The sequence below is a fragment of the Rattus norvegicus genome, chromosome 1 (genome assembly GCF_021556685.1).
Source record: "Rattus norvegicus strain SHRSP/BbbUtx chromosome 1, alternate assembly SHRSP_T2T, whole genome shotgun sequence".
NCBI lineage: Eukaryota > Metazoa > Chordata > Mammalia > Rodentia > Muridae > Rattus > Rattus norvegicus.
This window is the reverse complement of record NC_141534.1, coordinates 16229334-16253434: the sequence shown is the minus strand read 5'-3', so window position 1 is coordinate 16253434 and position 24101 is coordinate 16229334. Positions and strand designations below refer to the sequence as shown.

At 47.4% G+C, this 24101-nt stretch overlaps 1 protein-coding gene and 1 pseudogene across 13 annotated transcripts in view; both read right to left on the bottom strand.

Annotated features, from left to right (window-relative positions):
- Nucleotides 1-24101, bottom strand: part of Map7 (microtubule-associated protein 7) — a 128261-nt gene that overhangs the window by 2534 nt on the left and 101626 nt on the right. For 6 of the 12 annotated variants that reach the window (XM_087655347.1, NM_001198638.2, XM_087655336.1 and 3 more), the window contains 10 exon segments: nucleotides 13835-13959; nucleotides 9131-9240; nucleotides 8596-8858; nucleotides 6493-6697; nucleotides 5727-5901; nucleotides 5492-5593; nucleotides 5095-5145; nucleotides 4755-4812; nucleotides 2772-2871; nucleotides 649-869 (listed from right to left, as the gene is read on the bottom strand). In XM_087655347.1, the coding sequence (XP_087511473.1) occupies nucleotides 649-869; nucleotides 2772-2871; nucleotides 4755-4812; nucleotides 5095-5145; nucleotides 5492-5593; nucleotides 5727-5901; nucleotides 6493-6697; nucleotides 8596-8858; nucleotides 9131-9240; nucleotides 13835-13959 (1410 nt within the window). 12 annotated transcript variants of the gene reach the window in all.
- On the bottom strand, nucleotides 14873-17190 carry LOC148006856 (methyl-CpG-binding domain protein 3-like 2B; annotated as a pseudogene). The gene has a single exon (XR_015649068.1). The product of XR_015649068.1 is annotated as a methyl-CpG-binding domain protein 3-like 2B (transcript).

Sequence of the window (24101 nt, the reverse complement as noted above, 5' to 3'; positions counted from 1 at the left end):
CCTGACAGGGACTGTGCTACGGAGCTGCCATGACCACTGGATTGGTCAAGTTTGATCTGCCTCTTTACTTTGGTCCTGGTGTAGCTATTGCTCTTCCTGCATGGAGACTCCAGGGCCGCTTGTCTTGAGGACTGTATAAGAGAGGCCCAGGCGGGCTCTCAAGTAGAGCCAGCTCAGGCTCAGTGAGATCCTGGTTTGCAGCTCGGTTCTTACTACTGCTCTCCTATCTGTGTCGTGTTGTATTTTAAAGAGACAATAGTAACATGTGCGCCAAGGTTGCCAAACATAAATGAGAGAAAAATGGCAAGAGAACCCAAACTGAAAGCAGTCTATAATCGACGGCCCACGGAAGACGGACAAACTCAATCACTTCCAGTGAAGCTGGCCCAGGAGTCTATTCCAGCATGGAGCCTCTCTGGTGCTTGGCACCAGTGCTGCTGGACAAGGCTGGGGGTGCTTGAGACTGAATGGGAGGGAGGCAGGAAGGGCCTAGAAGTTGCCCAGAGTACCTTAAAATTCAACTTCCATGATCATGCACCATTTTTTCGACAATGGCTTACTTGTTCCCTCAAAGGACAAAACCACCACTCATCCTCTCTCGGGTATCAGTTCTGATGGATCAGAGAAAGCAGTCGGCGACTAGCTTACCTGTGGTCTGTTGTGTCTGCACACCATCCACCTGAGGTAGGGGCCCAAGTGTCCCTTCATCATTAAAGGCCAAAATTGGTTTCAAGGGAATTTCTGGGTTCTCATTGGAGACGTCTAATCTGGATGCTTTTGATCCAACAGGTAAGTTTATAATTTCTTCAAAATTTTCATTTTGTGTGGACATTCCATTTTCATTTGGCTGCTTCTCCAAATCTGGAGAACTGGGGATGTGAAAGATCAAAAATGAGATGATTAAAATTAAGCTTAATTTTAGAACAATAATTTTAAAATGATTTTATGGCTTTGAAATAAAACACAAACTCAGGGCCATAAAGATGGTCCGGGAGGGAGGCATTTGCTGCCAGACGATGGCAGCCCTGATAACCCGGTTTGCTCCCAGAATCCACACACAAGAGGAAGGGGAGAACATCACAAGATTGTCCCCTAGCCTCCACACAGGTGCCCTCCAATAATCAATAAAGATACAACATTGACCATATCATTATTAGCAAATGGATGGGGAGCTGAGACAGATTCACATCTTATATTAAAAAATGTATAAAGTTCATCGGATAGGACAGTTTGTTAGAACGACCACTACCAATGGAGACAGGCCATCATCAGTTCTTCAATATCTTTACTTTATACCTTGAGATACGGTGTCTCTACATATCCTGGAACTTACTATGCAGAACAGATTGGCCTTGAACTCAGAGAGATCCACCTGCCTCTGCCTGGGATGAAAGAAATGTGCCGGCCGCCACACCTGACTTTTTCAATTCTTAGAGAAATTAAATTACATTAACTTATTTGTATGTGAGCACAGACATATACTTGCCATGGTGTTTAGGCAAGAAAAGGTCAAAAAGCAACCTGAGGAGACAGTTCTCTCCTTCTAATGAGAGGGTCCTGGGGATGGGGCTCAAGTCATCGGGATCGATGACACTCATTTCTACCTGCTGAGCCATTTTGCTGGTCCCACCTTTTCCAGTTCTATGTGAACCTGGGCATGGTGGCAGATATCTCTAGTTCTAGCACTCAGGAGGCAGAGTCAGGAGGATCTCTGTAAACAAGGCTAGCCTGGTCTACACAATGAGTTAGTTACAGGTCAACCGGTGTGAGAACCTGATGCCCATAACATTCTCTAAGCTTTTAGTGGGGAATTGTTATGTGGAAAGCACACCGGAGGAGAGGGCTTAGGGCCTGAACAAGAGTCCTGGCCAGGATGCAACCAACAGGGAAGAACCTTATCCGTGGCTGGTGAGGATGTAAATTAGCTCCCATTGTCTCTGTATGAAGACAGGGTATTATCAATCTGGAGGTCAGGCTAGACTCAATGAAACGTAGCTAAGGATAAACCTTGAATTTCAGGTACTCCTGTTTCAGTATCCCAGGTTCTGGGATTACAAGTGTGTGCTTTCTTGTTCTTGTTTTATGAGTTTTCCTTTGTTGTTGAGTTGGGGGGAGGGGGAGTGTCTCATTCTATAGCCCAGGTTGGCCTCAAATCCAACTTCTTTAGTCTCCTATGTGTTGGAATTATAGTCATGAACCAACTGTCATCTCTCTTTTGGTTTTTGAACAGTCTTGCTCTGTAGCACTGACCAGTCAAATCTCCAATAATCTCATGCCTCAGTTTCCTTAAATCCTGGGGTTATTGTACCCAGCCTTTTCAATACATCAAAAACACTGGCATTTGACACACTCGTCGTACAGGAGGAGCTGAGTCCTTCCCCTTCCCCTCCATTTCTGTTCTAAGCAGGCCATTCTGCTTTGAGCTCTCTCTGTAGCCCAAGCTGGCCTTGCATTTTTTTACTCTACTTCAGATTTCCAAGAAGCCAGGTTTGCAAGGTTGCACCAGTGAGGCTGGCTGCAATCTTCCTTAACATGCATTCAAACCTCACCATGAGGAGTAAAGAAAAGAGTGACTTCCCTTTCCTTATTTAGAGTTACAAGTTCTATAAAAAATTAAGGTGACAAATTAAGAATAAACCTTTCAGTTTTGGCATTTTACCTGAGTGGGAAGAGCATAGCAGTAGTTTGTAACACACACACACACACACACACACACACACACACACACACACACACACCCCTCTGAAAAAGGCCTCAGTTGCTGACCTCACCTCTCTATGGTCACTTTTGATTGCTGCAAAGCCACTCCATGTGTGCTGCCTGCAGACTCGACATGTCCTGGAGAGTTCACACCTGGCAGGGCAGATACCTCTGCACAGAGTAAGGAGAGCGAACAGTTACTAATAAATTACCATCAAGCCCACCCGCTAGGAACCAGAACCTGGATCTATGACCTGACTAGACAACTCACTGCCCGTGGGACGCTGGGCAAGCCAAGCCCTAATCCTTCCTGCCTGACAGGCTTTGCCCGTGTTAACACGGGCAGTTTTCACTCTCAGTCAGTTGAAGAGCAGAAATAACTGTTAGCATTAGTTTTGTTTGTGCTAAGCTAGTTCTGGACATACACACTGAAATCAAAGCAGCTGAGGAGGTGACTGGCTGACAAAGAACACTCTTCCTGAGGGATTCAGGGCAAATCCCTGTAGGAGAGGAATCCATGCTTTACAAACTCAGCTGAGTTCAGTCACATTTAGAAGGATGTGATTTCACAAATGGAGGCTCACAGTGTGCGTCCCTAACTTCACCACCTAATTTGCTACTCAACGTAGGGAGTCCAGCTTTAGGCAACCGTATTGACATCTGACCCAAACCTAAGGCGGGGTATATTGAAGTCTTATCATCCTCGACAGCCCTTATCAGCAGTAACCTTGGAAATGCCACATTAGGCAATGGGGCTGGGTGAGCTGCTACGCTTGAACTGGTTCAATTCTTTTTTTTTTTTTTTTTGGTTCTTTTTTTTCGGAGCTGGGGACCGAACCCAGGGCCTTGCGCTTCCTAGGTAAGCGCTCTACCACTGAGCTAAATCCCCAGCCCCGAACTGGTTCAATTCTGAGCAGAGCAAACCAACATGGAGCTGTGACAGGGTTAATGTAGGGGTGTTCTCTGGACAAACACGACCAGAGCATCAGTGACTAAGCCTGAGATCGCCACTATGATCGCCACTGCCTAAGAGCTTTATGCAGAGACAAAACTAACTCTAGACGGGGCTACAGAAACTAAGGCTGACTCCACTTTTATTTAAGTTTTAAAATCTTCAAGAAACAGTAAGTTCCCCAAAGACCATGGTTACTTGTTAAAGAACAAATTATAATGAAATCAGCCTGTTTTAAAGTGTACCTCTCTTGAAGTCAGATTTAGAGAAAGAATGTTTTAAATCTTTTATTCTAAGACTTGTCATAAATACAAGTTATGAATGTGTAAGTTTAAGCTGGGGGTGGCAATGTGGGCCTATATGTAATAGTAGCACTTGGGAGTCAGAGGGAGGAGGACAAGGAGCTCAGGATTTTCCTCAGGTATACTGAGAATTCAGATCTAGAATCTAGGTCAGACAAAATCCTATCAGGATGTGCACATTTAAAGTCATCAGTCAGGGGCTGGAGAGGTGGCTCAGTGGTTAAGAGCACAGACTGCTCTTCCAGAGGTCCTGAGTTCAATTCCCAGCAACCACATGGTGGCTCGCAACCGTCTGTATTGGGATCTGGTGCCCTCTTCTGGTGTGTCTGAAGACAGCAACAGTGTACTCACGTAAAATAAATAAATCTTATAAAGTCATCAGTTAGACCAGTGGTTCTCAGCCTTCCTAACGCTGCAACCGTTTCATCTAGCTCACACTGTGGTGACCCCAACCAAAAATATTTTTGTTGCTACTTCATAACTGTAAATTTTGCTATTTAGTTATGAGTCATGATATAAATAACGGCTATTCGACCCCCAAAGGGCTTGTGACCCACAGGTTGAGAACCACTGTCTTAGAGACTGGAGAGATGGCTCAGTGGTTAAAATCTGCCATGCCAGGCAGTTTGCAACCAGCTGTCACTCCAGGAGACCTGACATCCTCTTCCGGCCTCTGTGGGCACACACATGCACACGTGCACTGACAGCAGATCTGTGGGCGCACACACACACACGTACTCGTGCACTGACAGCAGATCTGTGGGCACACACATGCACGAGTGCACTGACAGCAGAGATACCTGTCTCTCCGGCGAGAACTCCTTTGACCATGTCGCCATTGCTTTGCCCAGTGGTTTTCTAGAAAAAGAAACCAACATAGAACTTTAAGCTGAAGTTCCAAAGTGCTCACTGGATACCTGTAAGGACCTGGGTGTGATCTCTAAGGCGCAGGGTTGACTGGAAAGGAAAAAAAAGCCATGTCAAGGACAGTTCGAGCCAGCAGGGCACAGGCCTGCAGTCCCCAGCACTTGGGAAGCAGGCAGGAGAGGTAGGATGTTCAAGGCCATGTTCAGTGAGGCCAGCCTGAGGGGCATGACTGCCTCCCGGAACAAGAGTAGCTAGAAGAGGCCAAGCCAGCACCTTATCCGCTGTCTCTGTCCTTCTGGTTCTTCTCATGATCTCTTCAAGTCGCTGCAAAAAGAGCACAGAAGAGCGGATGAGATACACGGCACACGTCAGCCTGGCACGTCCCGGTCATAAGAAGTAACAGGTTATTAGAATGAAGAGAAAATATGATCCGCAGTTCTTTGTCTAACTGGATTTATTACTAGAGGTGGGAACCACTTCAGCTCCTGCGGTTGAACAGCTTGCTCTGGGGAAGGTGGAGATTCTGGGGGCTTTCTTGGAATTAATACTGAGGGCCGTTTCTTGGCCAAGGAGAGAACATTTTGTTCCTGACCAAAGCACCAGTCTTTTGGCTTCAGGCAACCTGAGACCCAGAACCATGCCCGGTCCAGGCTTCAACCCTAGCCCCTACCTTCTTCCTCTCCAGGCGCTCCTGCTCTTCTTTCTGAAAATGTTTCTCTCGTTCCTGCCGAGCCTTCTCTGCCTCCTCCCGGGCTCGGGCTTCTTCTTCTTTCTGAAAATAAAATTGCTACCACTGCTTATCCCGGCTCCCCCGCGGGCAGGCAGGCAGAGACCACGATGGCGCCCAGCACCCTACTCACCTTGGAGACCCCCCCTCCCACCCCCGCAAACCCCGTGGTCCACACCTGCTTCTGCGCGCGCTCCACCTCCTCCCTCTCCCACCGCTCCCGCTCCTCTTCAGCCAGACGCAGCGCCAGCTCCTCTCTCTTGCGCGCCTGCTCAGCTTCCAGCCTGCGCGCTTCCTCTTCCCTGCGACTTCGCTCTTCAGCCACCCTTCGCGCCAATTCCTCTATCTTTTGTCTGGGAAAAGACAAGAATGAAGGCACTTCTTCCGAGAGATGCCAGGTATGACAAGGGCAGCAGACCTGGAGGAAGGCCCAGGCCTTGGCCACATTCTCCTGCGGATGTGGAACAACCTCCCCTCATCCTCCCCACCTCCAGCGTCATTTCTGTCCGAAGCAGCATACGAGCAATGATATTGGGGGGTGGCTTGCTTTTTCAGAGGAGCTACAACTCATCTTTAAAGGGGGAGACTTGACTACCTGAATATAGATGTTCATACATCTACACAGACATCCTCCAAGCATTCAGAGAACAGAAAGAACTCAAAATGTATGCAACTCCTTGAATTAGACATAACTTTCCACCTTTTAGACATTTTCTTATCCATGTTGGTATGCTGCTATTCAGAAGAAAATTTGATTTTAAGACTAGTTCTGGGGATGTAGTTCAGTTGATAGAGTGTTTGCCTGGCATAGACAAGTCCTAGGCTCGATACTCAGCATCCAAGGAGCAAGTGTGGCCCGGGACTGTCCCCTCCACACTCTGGAGGGAGCAGGAGGAACACAAGTGCGGTGCCTTCTCTGGCTGTAGGGCACTGACACCCCTTACCTCTCCAGCTCTTCCTTCTCCTTCCTCTCCCTTTCTTCCTTCTCCCTTTGCTCTCTGGCTAGACGCCTCTTCTCAGCCAGCAGCCTCGTAGCCTCTTCTGGGTCAGTGGTGCCTGCAGAAGTCTTAGGAATTACACCGACACTCACAGAGGATGGTGATGGTGGTGCTGGGGCTGGGTCCGTCGCTGGAGTGGGGGCTGGAACAGCTGTACAAATAGGTACAAGGAGAAAACCAAGTGGAACGAAAGCCCAAGGGACAGAAACTGGCATTCCCCCGCCCCAGGTCCGGGACTCATCATTCTCAAAGAGAAGGGAACGTGCACCACTGTGTGTTCTCACGGTTTCGCCATATTCTGTCCATCTGTAGCCAAGCAACCGACAACAAAGCTGCATGCCTATGTGAGACATTCGACAAAGCTCACTCTGTCACAAGTCTTACTGTCACAAGAGTTAAATCAGTTAGCAATAACTGTGTACCGAGGGCCCGTGTCTGGGTCTGTGGGAAGCTCTACTCCCAGCAGAGTGAAGGCAAGCCTGCCATTTGCCTTTTATTACAAGTATCTCTGCTTTGGTGACTTTGTTACTACCGCATGAAAGCCTTTTAAAAGGCATCCTTAGCACCCAGGCCACACCCAGGACTCAGGCTGGGCAGGGGACACCCAACCAAGAGGTGTCTTTTATTTACTTTGATTAAGGTTTAAAATACTCCCACCCCATTCTGGACATAGGATTTTTGTGAAGTTTAGGGCTTGTTCAGAGCCAGTTCACGATCTTCCTGCTCTAGCCGCCTGACTTGGGATCAAAAGTGTGCACCATTCTACTTTGCTAAGTGTCCTCTTTTCTCAAGGGTGTGGTGACACACCTTTAAGCTCAGCACTTGGGAGACAGCCTGGGATACTTGGTGAGACTTCCTAGCCAGGAGGAAGCAATAGCCTTTCCAGGGACAGGCACACTAGCTGCCACACGTCTGGTCCCAAGAGTGCTTTGGGGAAATTTCAACTGGGTTTAGATTTAGGAGGACGACTGAGAATGGAACTTGAGTGGTCTTGTCATGACTGTACGTGACGGGTGGCACCAGAGACTTCATTCCCAAGTGCTCCTTTGCAAGATCACAGTCTGACTCAGTCCACAGCTTTCTCTCCCTTTCTCCTTTTCCCTTGGGATTGAATCTCGACCCTCATGCATGCTGGGCAAGCACCAGACCACAGAGCAACACACCCAGCCCTTTGTATACCTGGTTTTTACTCTCACTGAGTTGCCCATCTCAGACAGGCCTTGAACTTGAAATCTGAGAGCTTCGGCCTCCACCATAGCTAGGATTACCAGTAAGAAATACAGGCCCAGTCTTTCACAGCATTTTGCTGTTTTGGGTCCTTATCTTCCTTTGGAATGAAGCCAGCACTGGGCCCTTCTTCTATTCCAACATTGTAACTTGTTCTTGGGTTCCACCCTCAAACCTCAAATTGTATTTTATGTGAAAATAATTTTCAGCAAGAAAATATTGAATTCCTAGTTCCTGGGGACGCCAAACAGCACTGACTTATCTTACCGAAGACGACCACTGGGCCTCTGATCTCTGTTGGACACTACACTAAACCAGTGGTCCTCAAATCTGGCGTGAAGTGGTTTGTTCTTGAGCAGATATTCTGACCCGGTAGATCTGAGGTAAGGCCAGGATTTGTGGTCTGAAAAATTCTGGAGGTGGCAGTTTAATATTTTTAGAAATCCTTTGAAAATATTTTCAAAAATACAGATTAGGCTGTGGAAGTCGCTTGGAGTGCTTGCCTGCTATGCAGAGTCCAAGCCTAATGCCAAGGCGCCATCAGACCGGGCCTGATGACATATACCTGTTCTCTTAGCAACTTGGGAGGAGGAAACCACAAAAGGGATTAAAAAGGTCAAGGCCGTCCTTGGCCACACAGTGCACTCACAATGCAGAGTGGAGGGAGAGAGAGACAGGAATGGGTGGGGAGAGAAGAGAAAGAATGAGAACATGAATTTCTAATACCCAGTAATAAAAAAGGAGTTAAATAAAACCATGCACAAACAGGGCAAGCCCAGAGAACACCGGCCCACACGCCAGCACCAGCTGGTCCATTCTTACCAGGGTCAGGTGGCTTCACGGGTGTCCCCTCTTCAACTGTGCCCTCCTCCACCTTCACTAATGGCACCCTGCCCTTTATTGTGGGGTCATTGGTCACTTTCTTCTCGGGGTCTTTTTTCTCAGGCTCCACTTTCACTTCTCTCTTGACAGGGCGGATGTTGCCAGGAGACGAGGAAGAAGCAGCAGCTCTGACGGGGCCAGGAGTCAAGGAGGATGCCGGTCGGGGTGTCCCGGGCAGATGAGGCATGGACTTGGATGGGGGCCTGGGCCACAGAAGACAGGGACAATGAGTGGTCAGGACCAGCTTACCTGAACCCACAACACCCACATGTGTAAAACCGAGCAGACATTCGGGTAGGAGTGCTTTCCTCTTTGTGGTAAATGAGGAAAAGGAGCCGCTAATGAGGCCTGGTCCAATGTTCCTTTCTCCTTTTGCTCACAGGCAGCTTGCTGTCCCCAAGGTCACAGGCAGCCAGTTGAGGACAGAAGCTAATTCTCCAATGTGGACCCTCCCATCCTCCTCCACCACACTCACCAAAGGCGGGCTGGAGCTGGGGATCTCGCCTTGAGATTAGATGGAGACAGAGTCCTTCGGACACCAGGGGAAACGTGGAAGGGAATGTGTTCTCGTTCTCTTTTATAGCTCTGGGTTTGGGGAAACTCGATAATTAGAATTTTCATATTAATGATATCCAATGACAAACTACAGACCATCCAGTGTTTTTAAGAATTTAAGACAGTTCCTAAACTACATCATGAAGGGAGTAAAGGAAAGGGGGAAATGATATATTGATATTATAATCTCAAAAAATAAACAACAAAAAAGTACAAAATTTTAAAAATCGTCTATGCTTTCTAACATTACCCGGAATCACCTTACCTTGTCTCTCATAGATGCTCCTTTTGTTTTTGCCACACTGAGGATTAAACCCCAGGCTTCATACAAGGCAAGTGCCCTACCACTGAGCCACACGTCCAGCTCCATTTAAAAAAACCTTTAAGCATATTCTACCTTTGTATTCTTTAGCAGTTTCCTTCTGCTTTGGAAAATACCATCACTTAGTCATTTGTTTCCATGTCTTATTTCAGATCCGTAGCCCCTTTTTCTCCCCAAGGAAAGTGGGGCTAGGGTGAGTTCTTCCCCAGGAAGGGTTCCAACAGTGGACGGCAACACCAGCCCTCCCCGATGGCTGCCTAGTGCCCAGCCAGAGAAGACCAGAGATGGGTTCTGGGGTCAACAGGGAAGAGCCAGGAGGGAATGGAAGGAGGCGAGAGGAAGCCCAGGTATTTGAAGAATCTCAGGCTGGGGGCGGGGCGGGGAGGGGAGAGAATGGAGGAGGGAGAGAACAAAGTCCAGAAGAAGAAGAGAAAAAGTAGAAAGCTCCGAGGCTCTGACCTGCTATGGCGGCAGGGAGGCTGGCCAGGCACCTCTGGCTAATACAGCACCAGGGAACATGGGGCAGGCTCACTGCACTCAGCCAGGGCTGCCAGTGAGCACTCACGAGGCTCCCTCTGCTTTTAAGTTGCTTCTCTCCTAACTTCCAGAGCTCTGGAGCAGTGCCCTAGCTGACAGGGCTGCAAGCGTAGGAGACCCCCGGTGTCTCTACTATCTCTGCTGAGTTCCTACCCCAGAAGAGCTGAGGGCAAAGGGGAGCTTTCCACCGTGTGGGGGCCCGGTCTGTCTTAATCCAGTTGCAGGGCCACCCTCAGCTCTGACTGACTCCTCAAAGGCAGGCGGGCCTTGAACAGGTGCAGTCTTGGGGCGGTGAACCGCAGTAACCAGGCTGGTTCACTCCGGAGAGGTCAACAGAGGCTGGGGAGACTGAACTAGGGGGCAGGGCCTGCCTTTCTTCCTAAGGCTAAAGTACCAGGGCAAGTCCTTCCTTTTTCCTTTAAAAACATTTTTTTAAAAAGATTTATTTAATATATATAAGTACACTGTAGCTGTCTTCAGACACACCAGAAGAGGGCATCGGATCCCACTACAGACGGTTGTGAGCCACCATGTGGTTGCTGGGAACTGAACTTAGCACCTCTGGAAGAGCAGTCAGTGCTCTTAACCACTGAGTCATCTCTCCAGCCCTTAAAAACATTTTAAAACATACATTTATTTATTTCCTTATTTGTTTATTCCGTTTTGAGTATATGCCTGTGTTGAGTCAAAGGACAACTTGTGAAAGAGTTGGTTTTCTCCTTCTGGCATGTAGGCTCTGGGGATGGAACTGGGATCATCCTGCTTGCCAGCGAGTACGTACCTTTATCTGTTGCTGGCCCATCTCTTGGCTCAGTGTGTGTATGTGTGTGTGTGTGTGTGTGTGTGTGTGTGTGTGTGTGTGTGTAGGGTCTCTAGCTGTCCTGAACTTACTATGTAGACCAGGGTGGCCTTGAACTAGAGACCTACCTGCCTTTGTCTCCAGAGTGTTGGGATTAAAGGTGTGTACCACCACATGTAGCTTGTAAAAATATTTTGATGTGGCTTAGATAAGATCAAGGAGGACAGAGTGGGGAAGTCAGAAAGAGAAGCACAATGTGAGGTACCTGGGCCTAACTTTGACCATCTGGGTTTCCAGGGAATGGACCTATGCCCTCTGACAGTCTTCATCAAGGTGACAGTGAACTGGCAATGGCCATGAGAGCCCAAACTGGGGCTCTGTCCTTCTCTTTTCAGTCTTCTGTTGTTCTTACATCCAGCCACCTGTCTGGGCACTACACACACACACACACACACACACACACACACACACACACACACACACACACACTCTCACTCCTGTGGTTTGCATCCTGGTGTGAGTTAATGGGTAGCAATAGCTACAATCGTCCTTCCTCTGAACCCTCTCCACAATGCTGAGCACACAGAGCTGCTCAAGTCAACCAGCTGCCGACCAACATGCAGGGGTTTACAATATCTGAAAAGGAACCAACTCAACTGCTCGATTTCCCGGTTCTAAAATATATTTTAGAGTAGTAACAGTTAAAACAGCATGGTACTGGCATGTAGATGCAGGATTGCTGACCAATCAAATAGTCTGGAAATTGTGAAGTCTGGGACCACTCAACAAGGGAAGGACAGGCTTGAGCAAATGGTACTGAGGAAGTGGTATATTCACATGAGAAACAGTGAAACGGACTCTTCCTTTATACAACAAACATGAACTCAAAATGGATGAGTCTTAAAACCGTAACAAGGCATTATACTATCCAGAAAAGTTTCTCATCACGGGACCTGTTTGTTACTAATTTATGGACCCAAAGCACAGGAAACAATATAAAAATGGACACATGAACATCAAACAAAAATTTCTATAGGTCAAAAGCCACAGAAGACTGAAGAGGCAACCTATGCCTCTCTGGCTGGGAGCCATTATCTAGAATAAACACTTAACTCCGACAATGCAACAACTTGTTCCCTGACTTAAAACCGGCCTGAGCTGGTACAGGTTTGGTGTTAAGGCACTTGCATGTGCAAGGCCCAGACTGGATCGGCAGCAGCATACACACACACACACACACACACCCTTAGATGTGCCATGCCACTGAGATGCACATCAAAATTATGAGGAATCCCTGATGCTTAGTAAACTGGACATTATAAAAACCAACACAGAAAACAGCGAGTGCTGGCATGAAGAAACTGGAATCCTTATGCATGATTTAGACAGGAACTCGAAAGGGTGCAGTCACTAGGCAAAACAGTGTGGCGGTTCAGAAACTTAGATTTAGCATGATTCTGCAACTCCCGTCTTGGTGTGTGCATGTATACATGCGTGTGCTGGTGTCTATGCACACATGGAAGTCAGGGGCTCGTGACTTCCTCAATTGTTTCCCCTTCTCGTATTTTGAGACAGGGTCTCTCACTGAACCTGGAGCTTGCCATGTCATCGAGATGGGCTGGCCAGCAAGCCCGTGGATCTGTTTGTCTGTCTGTCCATATGCCAATGCTGGCGTTATGGCCATGAGGCCACACTCGTCTTTCCCGTTCATGTCTGAGCTCCTCACACGCGCATCAAGCACTTTACACACTGAGCCACATCCCTAGCCTGTACACACTTTAAAAACACTTGATCACAAGGCAGTGACAAGTCTAGCTGATCACACACGGGAAGGATCGACAGACAGAACCACCAAAGCTCAAAGGCTGGCAGGCCTTCTTAGCTTCTACCACTTTCAGAAGGTGTCAAGATACTTTCCCTTCAGCAAATACTTTCCCCTACTGCGTATGCACCCAAGGTGCTCCCTGTCACGTTTTGTCTGAGGCTAGGACCTCCAAAGCATCGTGAAGCGAGTGCAGTCCCAGCTCACAGACATCAGAAGTAGGTTCACCTTTGGCTGCAGGGCTGTGAGCCTGCCTCAGTTATGAACCACACTGATGGGGCCCACAAGCTCTCACAGCCCTCACACATGCCTCTAAGCAAAACCTTTTAAAGTACCCATCAGCTTTAAACATGAGAACTGCTCTGTCTGGCACAATTTTGTTAGTTTTTATTTTGTTTTTTAAGGCTCTAGCCTCCACAACCAAGGTCACATTATCATCCGTGCCGGACAAGCGGTGACGTGTGGTGGAACGGGGACGTCATGACTGAAGTCCAGGGTTCAAAGCCGGAGAGCAATGTCTGCATCTTCCAACCACAGCACATAAGCTCACAGTTTAAACAAAGATGAACTCCAGGAGACACTCATGACCTTGCTGCATTTACAGCACACGCTCAGGGTACACATACTACCTACCCTCCCCTTCAAACACTCGCCCAATAGCCTTACAAGCGTTGCCTACTCAACAGAAACTGTTTCCAAATCCTCCAGCGTGTTTAAGATAGGGGCTGTGGCAGGCAGAACCCCCTTGAGTGAGTCACCCTCAGAGGTCTGCCAGCTTTATGGTTGGGGTAAAATTAAAAGGTCGAGGCAGCAAGCCAGGTCTATTTTCCTTCAAAGGCAGCATGGTTTCTGACCCTGAAAATGCTTCCTAACTACTTACTTGTACAAAGGTCCCAGCAGAATAGACCTGCCACTCATTTGTGCTTTAGGAAAGAGCAGCTTCAAATGTTTAAGGAGAGCAAGACCCGCAAGTGAGAGGCAGTGAGGGGCAGGAGCACAGCCAGCTCGGGTTATAATGGTGGGGTGGGGTAGGGTGTAGCAGTTTCCCTGATCCTGTGCCTAGAGTCTTCCTTAGGGCAGAGCCCACTCTGCAGACAAACGGCCTGACTCCCGGTGCACACGGGCCTCTCCAGACAGTACTCACCGATATCCCGTGAATGGTCCTCCTCCGAGCAGAGCCCTCGGGCGGCGTTATAAAGAGTTTTGGTCGATCCACTGGGTTTCTAGAGTGTGCAGTTTTGAAGGGCGTGGTGATGGGGCTGCAAGATGCTAAATGAGGACAAATGGGGATAACTAGAGCACAGGTGATTTTACACGAGAGAGAGAGAGAGAGAGAGAGAGAGAGGCGAGCGAGAGAGCGCGAGCGAGAGGAGCAGGTGATGAGAGAAAAAAAAAAGTGGGGAGAAGATGTTATTTCCTAGAGTGCCCAGCCCCGAGATCCTCAACTCTCCTTATACCTGTAAACCTGGGAGGTGCCCGGCTGACAGAGCTGGAATGTAATACTACTGGTTGGTTTCAGTTATGACTAAAGGCATAGAAGCAATCTGATTGTGGACAGTTGTGGCCACAGACCAATGGTTCGGAGAAAACCCTGTATTTGTGACAACATTTTTAAATGAAGACTGGCTTATGGACAGATTTTTTTTTTTCCCTAATTATCTCTACATCGGAACTAAAGGTAGGACCAGGAAGCATGTGAACAGCCAAGTACGGTCTACGATTGTCTCAAGAGCCAAGTTCAGGGGTAACATGACTGAGATACAATGTGCCCCTGACCAAGTCTCACCACGTTTTGAAATTTGTTTCATGGATAGTTAAGAACAGCTGGAAAAGATCTCTGCTCTGTTTGAAGGCAAGATGGACACCCAAAGCCAAGAATAGAAAATATGGGGAGATGGGCTGTAATTATTTAAAATGGGGAGAACACCAGTGAGTTAGGACTGCCACTGTGGCTGAATGCAACGACAGTCTCACTGAGGACAGAACTTAGGCCACCCATCTTCAGAGGAGCACGGACATTCCTCACGTCACTACACAACGGGGTTAAGGGAGTTTATTTAACATTGCACGAGTGCCAGAATTTCAGATCTCACTAAAAAAAGATCTTGGTTAAAAAAGTGAAGGAAACCACGGTTGAGGATAATGGCATGTATAAAATTACTTTGTGCAAATCTGGCTCCTTGTGGCACTTCTTTGTTTGTTTGTTTTTTTTTTTTTTGTTTTGTTTTTTTGAAATGGGTCCCATACAAATGACCCAATCCTGAAGAGATGAATTGTCCTTCAGATGCAATTCTTCTTTTAAATTTGGAGCACGCAAGGTGACAGAAGCTCCAGGAGAGAAACTTCAGGTTAAGAAGGGCAGATTTCTCTTACAGGCTTATCGGGGTGGGTTTCATACTACGTCAGCCTGTGTACCATGAGTCAGGAAGGAGTTAGATAAGACTAAAGTTATCCTTTGGTCTGACTATCAGTGAACTGGACTTACCTACTGGTACAAGAAGAAAAGAGAGGGACAACAAGACCACAGCAGATACCTAAGAAGAGTTTGAACCACTATTGACTAGGGATGGAGTAGTCCCTATTCAAAGCCCACAGAACGGTGAGGAACTATCCTAGCCATAAGCTTCCCTCGGAACCTGTTATAAGAGGTACAAGGCATAGCTATTTCTTCTTTGCGTACAATATTTGACCCACTAAAATCAGGTTTACTCTAGTCACCATAGCAGCAAATACTCCAAAGATCTTTAGCTAAGTCCAAAAAATTCTGGCTTCTTCCAAACCTGCTATATCGGTTAGAGTTTACTGAGAGGCCAGACCTATTCCATTGGCACTAGGCCTCCATCTTGAGAGAAAAAAGGCATGAGAATGTGGCCTGCAGCTGAACCCAGGCTGCACCCAAGTACCAGGAAGGACCCCACAGCTTGTCCTGGGCCACAGTGACTCCCTAGCTACTCCCTAGCAACAGTCAATCAAAGGTTAGCCTGAATGTTTCAGATGTGCTTTCAGACTGATTGTTCATGGTTTTGCCTCAGACCACCCGTCTGTTAGCCTGAGCCCCCTTGGTTACTTTTCATTCCCTATAAAATCTCATCCTGATGAGGGCGGGAGGCTGCTCCACCTTCCCATCCTGCTGTGTCAGGGTTGGCGGGAAGCCCAAGCCCGAGCTTGTAATAGAGAGATCCTAATGCGATTTCATTGGATCTGGCCCCTTGGTGTCTTTGGGGCTTATGACCAAGTACAACATTACTACTGTGACAGATACGTATTTTTAAAAAATAGTTCAAAGGAGGAAGTTTTTTGAGTAGTTTTAGAGGTACAAATCTTTAGATCTCTTCACTGTTTCTGGGCAGTAGTGTGGCAAAGCACCATGGCAGTGTGTGATCACTGACAGTTGTGTCCAACTCATGGCCCAGGGGCAATATGCAGGCACAAGTAGCTAAGGATGGCTATGAATTCAGTCTAAGATAAAATTGTAAATCTACTTAAAAGGATTTTTGCACATTTAAAAAACTCGGTTGCAGTTCAGTTCTTGAACATGAACTGTGTAAACAATAATATCACAATACCAAAAAGTTGGGCAAGCATTGTATGAGTAAGGGATGGCCACCTAGTAGTGCTTAGGAATCAGAGGGTAAGAGGCAGAAGCCATGAGATCAAGATGTCATCTTCAACCCTAGCAGAGGTGAAGCTCTCCTTAACCCCAGCAGAGGGAGGCAGGGGCAGGTGGGTCTCCCAGTTACAGACCAGCCTAGTCCACAGCCCCCGGTCTACACGAGTGAGTTCCAGGACAGGCAGGACTACCCAGAGAGATGCTGTCTTCCGGGCCTGTCTCCCGGTGTCTGCAATAGTTCTTGTATGCAGTAAGATGGCGACAGATGGATCAGCACTGGCATCGTTACCCCTGACTGGAGAGAGATGGCGGTGAACCACTTGCTCCGTCTTCTCCAGGCATGGGGGTTGGGCAGGGTGCCTTCTGCAGGAAGAGTGCGGTGGGGCGGATTCTCAACACCACTCTGGTCGTTGGCCTCATCCTGCATTCCCAGTGCAATGCGCTCTTCAGGGGTTATAAGCGTCAGTGGACATGGCAGGTCCCCTTTACTGTCTCCAACTTGGTGTTTCTGTAGTCTCCTCAATGCACAGAGCTGCTGGGGTTTCTTCAGCTTCACCTCCTCTCTCCTGGACCTGGCTTCATTCTCAGGGAACAGGGTTATTGTCAGGGTCACAGGCTTTGGGAAGATACAACTGGCCAACCTCACGGGATCTCTGGAAATAACTCCAGGTCGGTCTGTGTTTGGCCTTATCTTGTTCCAGGCAACCCGGTCTCTCTTCTCTTCTGTAATTTGCTGGGTGTCATACTTCTTGTGAGTGTCCCTAGCAAAGGTTGGCTTGAAACTGAGTTTCCTGAAGGCCCCACCATAGTTGTAGAGTCTGTCCTAAGATAAGGCTTGAGCTGCTAGGAATGGCAGAGTCTGTCTCCCCTAATCCTCGGTCTGTCGTCCAACTCCCCAGCCACAGTCAGCTGTGAATGGCGAGTCCAAGAGTCTAGTAGTCACTCAGAACCACAAGCCTAGCTGTTTCAGCTGGTCACTGTGGAAGTAGATTCTAACTGACGTGCTGGCGTGTGAGCAGCGAAGGAAGAGCCCCGGCAGCAGTTCCTAACGTTTACAGACAAGTGCTTGCTATGTGTTTGTACAGCCCAGGCTAGTCTTGAACTCGTTCTGTAGACCAGGGCTGACCACGATGAGCTCAGCATCTGGAGGAGTACTGGCTCCAAGTCTGGACCACACCCAACTTTGAGCCAAGCCTTTAAAGAAACTTTTATGTAGGTAAAGAATTTTTTTTTTTTTTTAAGATTTATTATGTATACAGTGCTCTGACTGCATGAACGCCTGCAGGCCAGAAGAGGGCACCAGATCTCATTATAGATGGTTAAGAACCACCAAGTGGTTGCTGGGAATTGAACTCAGGACCTCTGGAAGACCAAACAGTGCTCTTAACCTCTGAGCCATCTCATCAGTCCTATGTAGGTAAATTTAACATTACTAATAAAACCTCAAAATTACTTAGTTTATGGCAATCTTAATTTTTAAAATCATAAATTAAAAAATTTGTTATTTACAGACAGCTGCGACAGCTTGCTGTGCTCTCTGCTGGGGATGGAACCTGGGACCATGGCTGAGCTGCACACCATTGCCAAATGACAAGTAAAAGTCCCGTCACGTGTCTCCAGGGATCTCCGGCTCATTCTCAAGGGGAAGGAAGCTGGAGGACTGGAAGCTGCACCCTCTCTTCCTATATCTGAACAGAATACCCTTCTTTACAGTGAACTCAAACATTGCTACTTCCTCTGTTCTCCTTACAAGAACGTGGGAGTGGACACAGAGCTTTTCTTCTGACCTTTAATGGTGAATGGTAGATTTGTACTTTGAGGTAGGAGGGCCTCTTGCCTTTGCTGGTGGTGACCACTAGGGAAAGTACTGGAAAATGATTTTTTCCCTTAAGAATCACAAGGCGCTTTCACTTCCCAGACAAGGAAAGGGTTCATTAATACAAAACTCTCTCAAGCTAATCAAATACACTGCAGAATCCATGCCCTGCACAGGGTGTTTCTCCAAGTTAGTAATCAGGAAAAGCGGTGCCCAGTGTCCAGGCAAAGCCAGAAGTCATTAACCTTGCCTGAAGATCAAGGAACCCTGGACAGCAGGCCTGTCCGGAGATCAAGGCTCACACTGAGAACAGAAGGAATCAGAAACATGACTTCTTTGTCCTTCAGTGTGAACTGAGAAATGAATATTTGCAGAAACCATTCTGGGTGCAATCTAATTTTATTGTAGTGTTGAAAAAGCGTTCAGTATGGGTAGAAAGTATTCTCTTCTCACTATGTGGCCCTGGCTACACTGGGATTTGCTATGAAAACCAGGCTTGTGAACTCAAAAGAGATCTGCCAGCCTCTGCTTCCTGGGTACTGGGATTAAGGGTGTGTGCCACTGTATCTAGTTTAAGAATATCTGTATTTAAAAATCCTCAACTTTAATTCTTCAAAAAATACTTCCTGGCTGAAATAAGCACTAAAATATCCAAAGGTATTAAACTCCGGACGTCTACCACCGAAAACCTGGAAGCTGCAAACTGAACCACCCCACTCTTCTGAAGGAACGGTAAGAGTAAGGCCTGTGTGTTCCACACCCCCGTAGCAGGCTCTGTGTCCTGTATGGTTTAATTACAGAGGACGAGAAAGTCCTCCACTACTCCCGGCAGTCAAGGGTGCATTAACCTAACCACTGAGGTCTTCAGTGGGAACACAGAGCGCAGGACAAAGACGGTGAGGCCGGAGTGGTGGGATCAGGACGGAGAACTGGCAGGGCAGAACGCTAACGGTTATTATAGGCCTGACACGCACATCTAACATGTTCCGATTCGCTCAACCCTGCCCTCTAATACTCACGCACACATTCTGCAGAGTTGGGAAGACCTTGGCATGGTAAGATCAACTCACAGTGGTGACTGCAAATGAGAGGGTGAGATGGGGGCTCCTCCAACACTCGGGCCTTACTGCTCGCTCAGGGTTATGGTGGGCGGGGAAGGGTCCTGCGATCGCTGAGCACCTTAAGGGACAAGGGTCTTAACTGCTACTGTAACCTTGCCTATGGACACAGCTCCCTCTTTTGCCAATGGCAATTGGGAATAAGATGAAGAAAGAAAGAAACTAAAATAAAGAGAAACTAATAATCCAGAGGGTACTGTGGGAAATAAAGACAGCACAGTCCTGAAAGACAACTAAGACATATTTACATTCATGAGTCCAAGCAGAAATCTTTATAAAAACCAGGCGTCTTTAATCTCATTAAATATAAGCCGTCAGCGGAGTAGGTAGTACTAACCCAGGGAGGGATGCAGCAAAGACTCAAAGTCTACTCTGCTTTTCACTGACATCGACTGTACCCCTCTAAGCACATGGAGGGAGGGGGCAGCGGGCGGCGAAGGAAAGGAAGGGCAAACAAGGGGTGAAAGTCAGGGTCAGGGCTGACACAAACAGCAGAGGAAGGCACATTGCTAGCTGTGGAGCAAGACAGCACACAACATGGGATTCGGGTGCGCTGATGGCCACACACTGTGGAGCGTCCACAGACAGGGTGGACAAGCAGCCTGGATGATTTAACACACAGAGGACCAGAGGACTGCTTCCATTACTTGCCAAGAAGTAGGAAATTCACGGTATAAAACAGCCTATTTTAAAATGCTGCACCTTTTCCTTCAGAGGGACGGGTGAGCACCTTAAGATTCTCTTAGCGGCCTGGTGACAGACTTCCTGCTGCAGCGCTCTTCTCCAGAGAGAGAGAGAGGTGTGGTGGACAGTGAGAAACAGGGCCTGACACTTGTTAGCGAACTGGGTACCACACTGCAAAGTCCACAGAACTACCAAGACATTTATTTGTGCAGCAGACTAGTGAGCCTGAAGAAACAAGTCCTTTTTAAAGGGAACTTTTCAAGGAGGGCACACGGTTTTCTAAGTGCAGAGAGTGAGGGGTGGCTAGGTTGCTTCCACAGACACTGTGCTGAGAGAGCTGGGAAATACACCGTGACCCCAATACAGAGATGCCACTCAAAGCCTCTGTGGGTCGGTCTTACCAGCTGGATACGCTGAAGTTACTTTCAGTTCACTCCCTTGGTTCCTTCGGGCACATTTGACATTGAAAAAGTTTCAATGTAACAGCCAGGTTAGGTATGTTCTATGTTTTCCGTGACATTTCAAGTAGCCTTCTCAACTCTTCAGAGTTTAGAAGGTTCCAGATACTAGGTTACATAAGAGAAGTGGGAGGAAGCAGCCAGGGTAAGAAACTACATGCTTCAGTCAGAGGAGTATGATGGTTTATTTCCAAGTCTGCAGAGTGGTATTACATTATATCCACTCCCCTGGTCATCTGTTGACATACAGGGGTAGAAAGAAAGGTAGGTTTAAGTGATACCTTTTTTTTTCCCCTGGTAATCTAACAGACAGAGGCCATCTGATCAGGTGAGGGACGTCATCTGCCTGCCTGACATCTGGTGTCCAGATAAGATGTTAGGGTGGATGTAAAGAGGAAACAATGCCAAGGGTATAAAGCCAACACCAACAGAGAGAAGCACATACTAGGATGAATGGAGGTGGGGTTAGATAAACGTGGGAAGAGCGGACAGGCTTCAAAAGGAGGACTTTACCTCACCACAAAGTTCCGCCTGGATGGCTTTACCTGTGTCTCCAGACAAGGCGGCCGTGCTTTTGCTTCTGGCCAGGAACGAATGTGTGGGCGTCAGAAGTCTGCTAACAACGCTGCTCTCCCAGGGGCTGAGCTGCAGGCGGCGAGCTAAATGTCACCACATAAGCAAGACGTTAGGGACATTCTTTCCTGGGCCAGGAGGGTGCTGATCATCATCATACCCAGTACTTCTGCAGTCTGGACAGATCCTTGAGACAGCTCAGGCTCTCCTGGCAGGCCATGTGGCCATGAGTCAGGCCAACAGGATCCCCACCCAAGGGAGCAGCTATTCCACAGACACTGCTATTCTTACGGCAGGCTCTAAAGGGGCAGCTGGCATGGATTTTTGCTGCCCTGCACTTGTTAACAACAGGTCTTGAAATGGAAATACCACTTTAATTATAGATCTGCTATCATCAGTAACTCCGGGCTGTACCTCTCGGATGGGCATCACTGATGGGCAGTAGACTGATAGCACCCATTTCTGACGGAGGCTTCCTGTATAGCTCAAATAACCAGCCCGACTGGGGCTGACAAATGAAGGTTAGATTAATATAAGGTACTGCAAGAGCTCGGTTCACCATGGATCCCCACAGATGGTTTAGGAGAACTAGAAGGAAGAACTACAATAAGTCGAAAGAGGACTCAGATCTGTATGGGGTTCTTTTGACCTTTCGACCTTTTCCCTCAGCAAGCTAGGCTCTTTCAGGCCCCTGTTTGGCACAAAATAAGACTTTCAGCTGAGGATCAAGGCTAAAGCTGAAAGGAAGACAAAATTAAGCAGAAATGCCTAAGTCTAATGTAATGTTAAGCCTGAAGATTATTAGTGACGTCTGAAGATCTGAAAACAAACTTCACACAGTGACATAGGGGTCCCAAGATCCTGGGATTTGGCAAGGCCGTGGTTAGAAAATGCATGCCTTTTAAGAATTGGTTTGCGTCGCAAGCCATCTGGCGATGGTGCACCAAAACAGAGAAGTGAGTGAAGAGGCCTGCAATATACCACTGTAATACACAGGTCACACACCACCTAGAAAATGTTCACACATCACTCAAAGCCCTTTAAAACTGTCTAAACCTGACCAAGCCACATCTGGTCTGCACTCCTCAGGCCTAACTTCTCATTCTGGTCCTACATACATCATTTCTTAGAGGAACAGAACTTTTAGAGTCTTGGAAATCTGGCTGTTTATAAAAAACCATATACTGCTAGACACTGTTACCCTGAAAGTGGCTGCCTCTGTGTACGGAGAACCAATTTCCAGGAAGCCCTTTAATGACGCAACTTTATTTTAAAAGCGATCATTTTGATCAATGCTTTAGTTAAGAGTTGGTGAATTTTCCACTAGATTTTCTGTTAATTAGGGGGAGCTCTATAGTTGTTTATTAATATTATTGTTATTAATGTGACAAGGTTGCATGCTGTGGTTGGCCTCAAACTCATGGCAAGCCTGCCTCTGTCACCCCAGTGCCGAGATTACAGGTTACAGGCTGGCCACTGTCCTTGGCTCCCATGGCTAAGTATCTCCCAAGACTAAATAAAGACTTAATAAAGCCACAAGGCAGCAGTGAATGGCACTGGACAGCAGCATGAGTAGGTGCCATGCAAGGTAGCATAGAGCGCTGCCGAGTCAAAACATACGGCTCAGCAGAACAGCCAGGGAGGGAAAACAAAGGGAGGCTTCCTTCTGAGGTAAGCCATGGGGTGACAGGGGCTCAGAACTGCAGAGATACGATGGCATTGACGACCTGTGTAACAAAGACCTGGCTGTCCTGAATTCATTCTGTAGACCAGGCTGACCTGGAACTCACAGAGATCCATCCGCCTACCTCTGCCTCCCAAATGTTGGGAGTAAAGGTGTGTGCCACCACACCTGGCTTTAACTGCCCCCTAAAGGAGCTCACTTGCTGCGAGTCTTCAGGGCATCAGCTCTAGAAGCTGCTTCCCATGCCTACTGTTAACCCCAGATATTTCCACTTGTGCTGCATTCATGACTGATAATGTGAGAGAGGAAGACAAAAGTTTACAAGCTTGTAGACAACACGCCCTTCCCTTCTATTTTATTGTAGTGGTTCTTGACCTGGAGACTTTTGAAATGCTGAGGGAGGAGATAGCGTGGTGGAATTGGCTGGTATTGGTCCTATTTATGCACTGACAGGAAACGCGGACCATGGTGAGCAGAGACCACTCAGTCCAGCATAGCAACCTGAAAAGATGCTAGTGATCGTGGCCAGTGATCGCCATTGTGGTCTCTGGTCAACAGAACTGAGCGATCTGGGCTAAACCCACATGCCGCCTATAAGCACAAAGGATTCAGGGCCATGGGTGCCAAGCAGATCTTAGACGTTGCTAGATCCTGACTGTTGGCAGTAGAAGAATATCTAAGTGCTCTCTAAAACCATCGTAGATGTGGCCATTAATTCAAATGATAGCATTTCCCTAAGAAAATCCAATCAGATGCATGATACAAAGGGTTTAAATGTAATTTTATTGCTAACTGACAGGGAAGTCAGCATGTTCGAACCTCAGAGACTGGCCAGGGCATCAGCTGGCTTACAGCCCCTCTCCTGACCCTCATCTTTACCTGGGACTGTAGCAGACAGAAAAGCAAGGCTTAACTTACGAGCATTATAAGTCCTTGACTATGGTTTGTCTCAGACCCAGGTTCTCAAAACATTAAAGTTCTAGGTAAGTGATCACTTTAAAAGGAAGAGGAAGGGGACAGACAACTGTAGGAGCGACGGTCACCCCATATCTGTATCTTCTGTTCAGTAAGGGAAGGGAGGGGCTCGAAACAGAAGTTTACCCCCCCAGTGTACGCCATCTAGTCTGCAACAGAGCATATTTATGAAGGAAAATTTGATAAATTAACATGAAACCTCTAAAACTTGATTATATTCTAATATCAATGCTTTAGGCAAATTTAGCTTAGAAAGGGAACAGTTTGGGTAAGTAGACAGTAGAAACTGTTCAAACATTTCCGACTTTACAGAATAATACCAACATTCACACAATACATTACAATGGTACCACAGTTTAAAATACAAGATATATAAACTGACACACACAGAACATGCGTACACTACATTCTCATTACAGATTAAGACATGACACTTCCTAATTTCTTAAAAACATACCCACGGTCACCATAACTTGTTAGCTTTAAAAAGAGT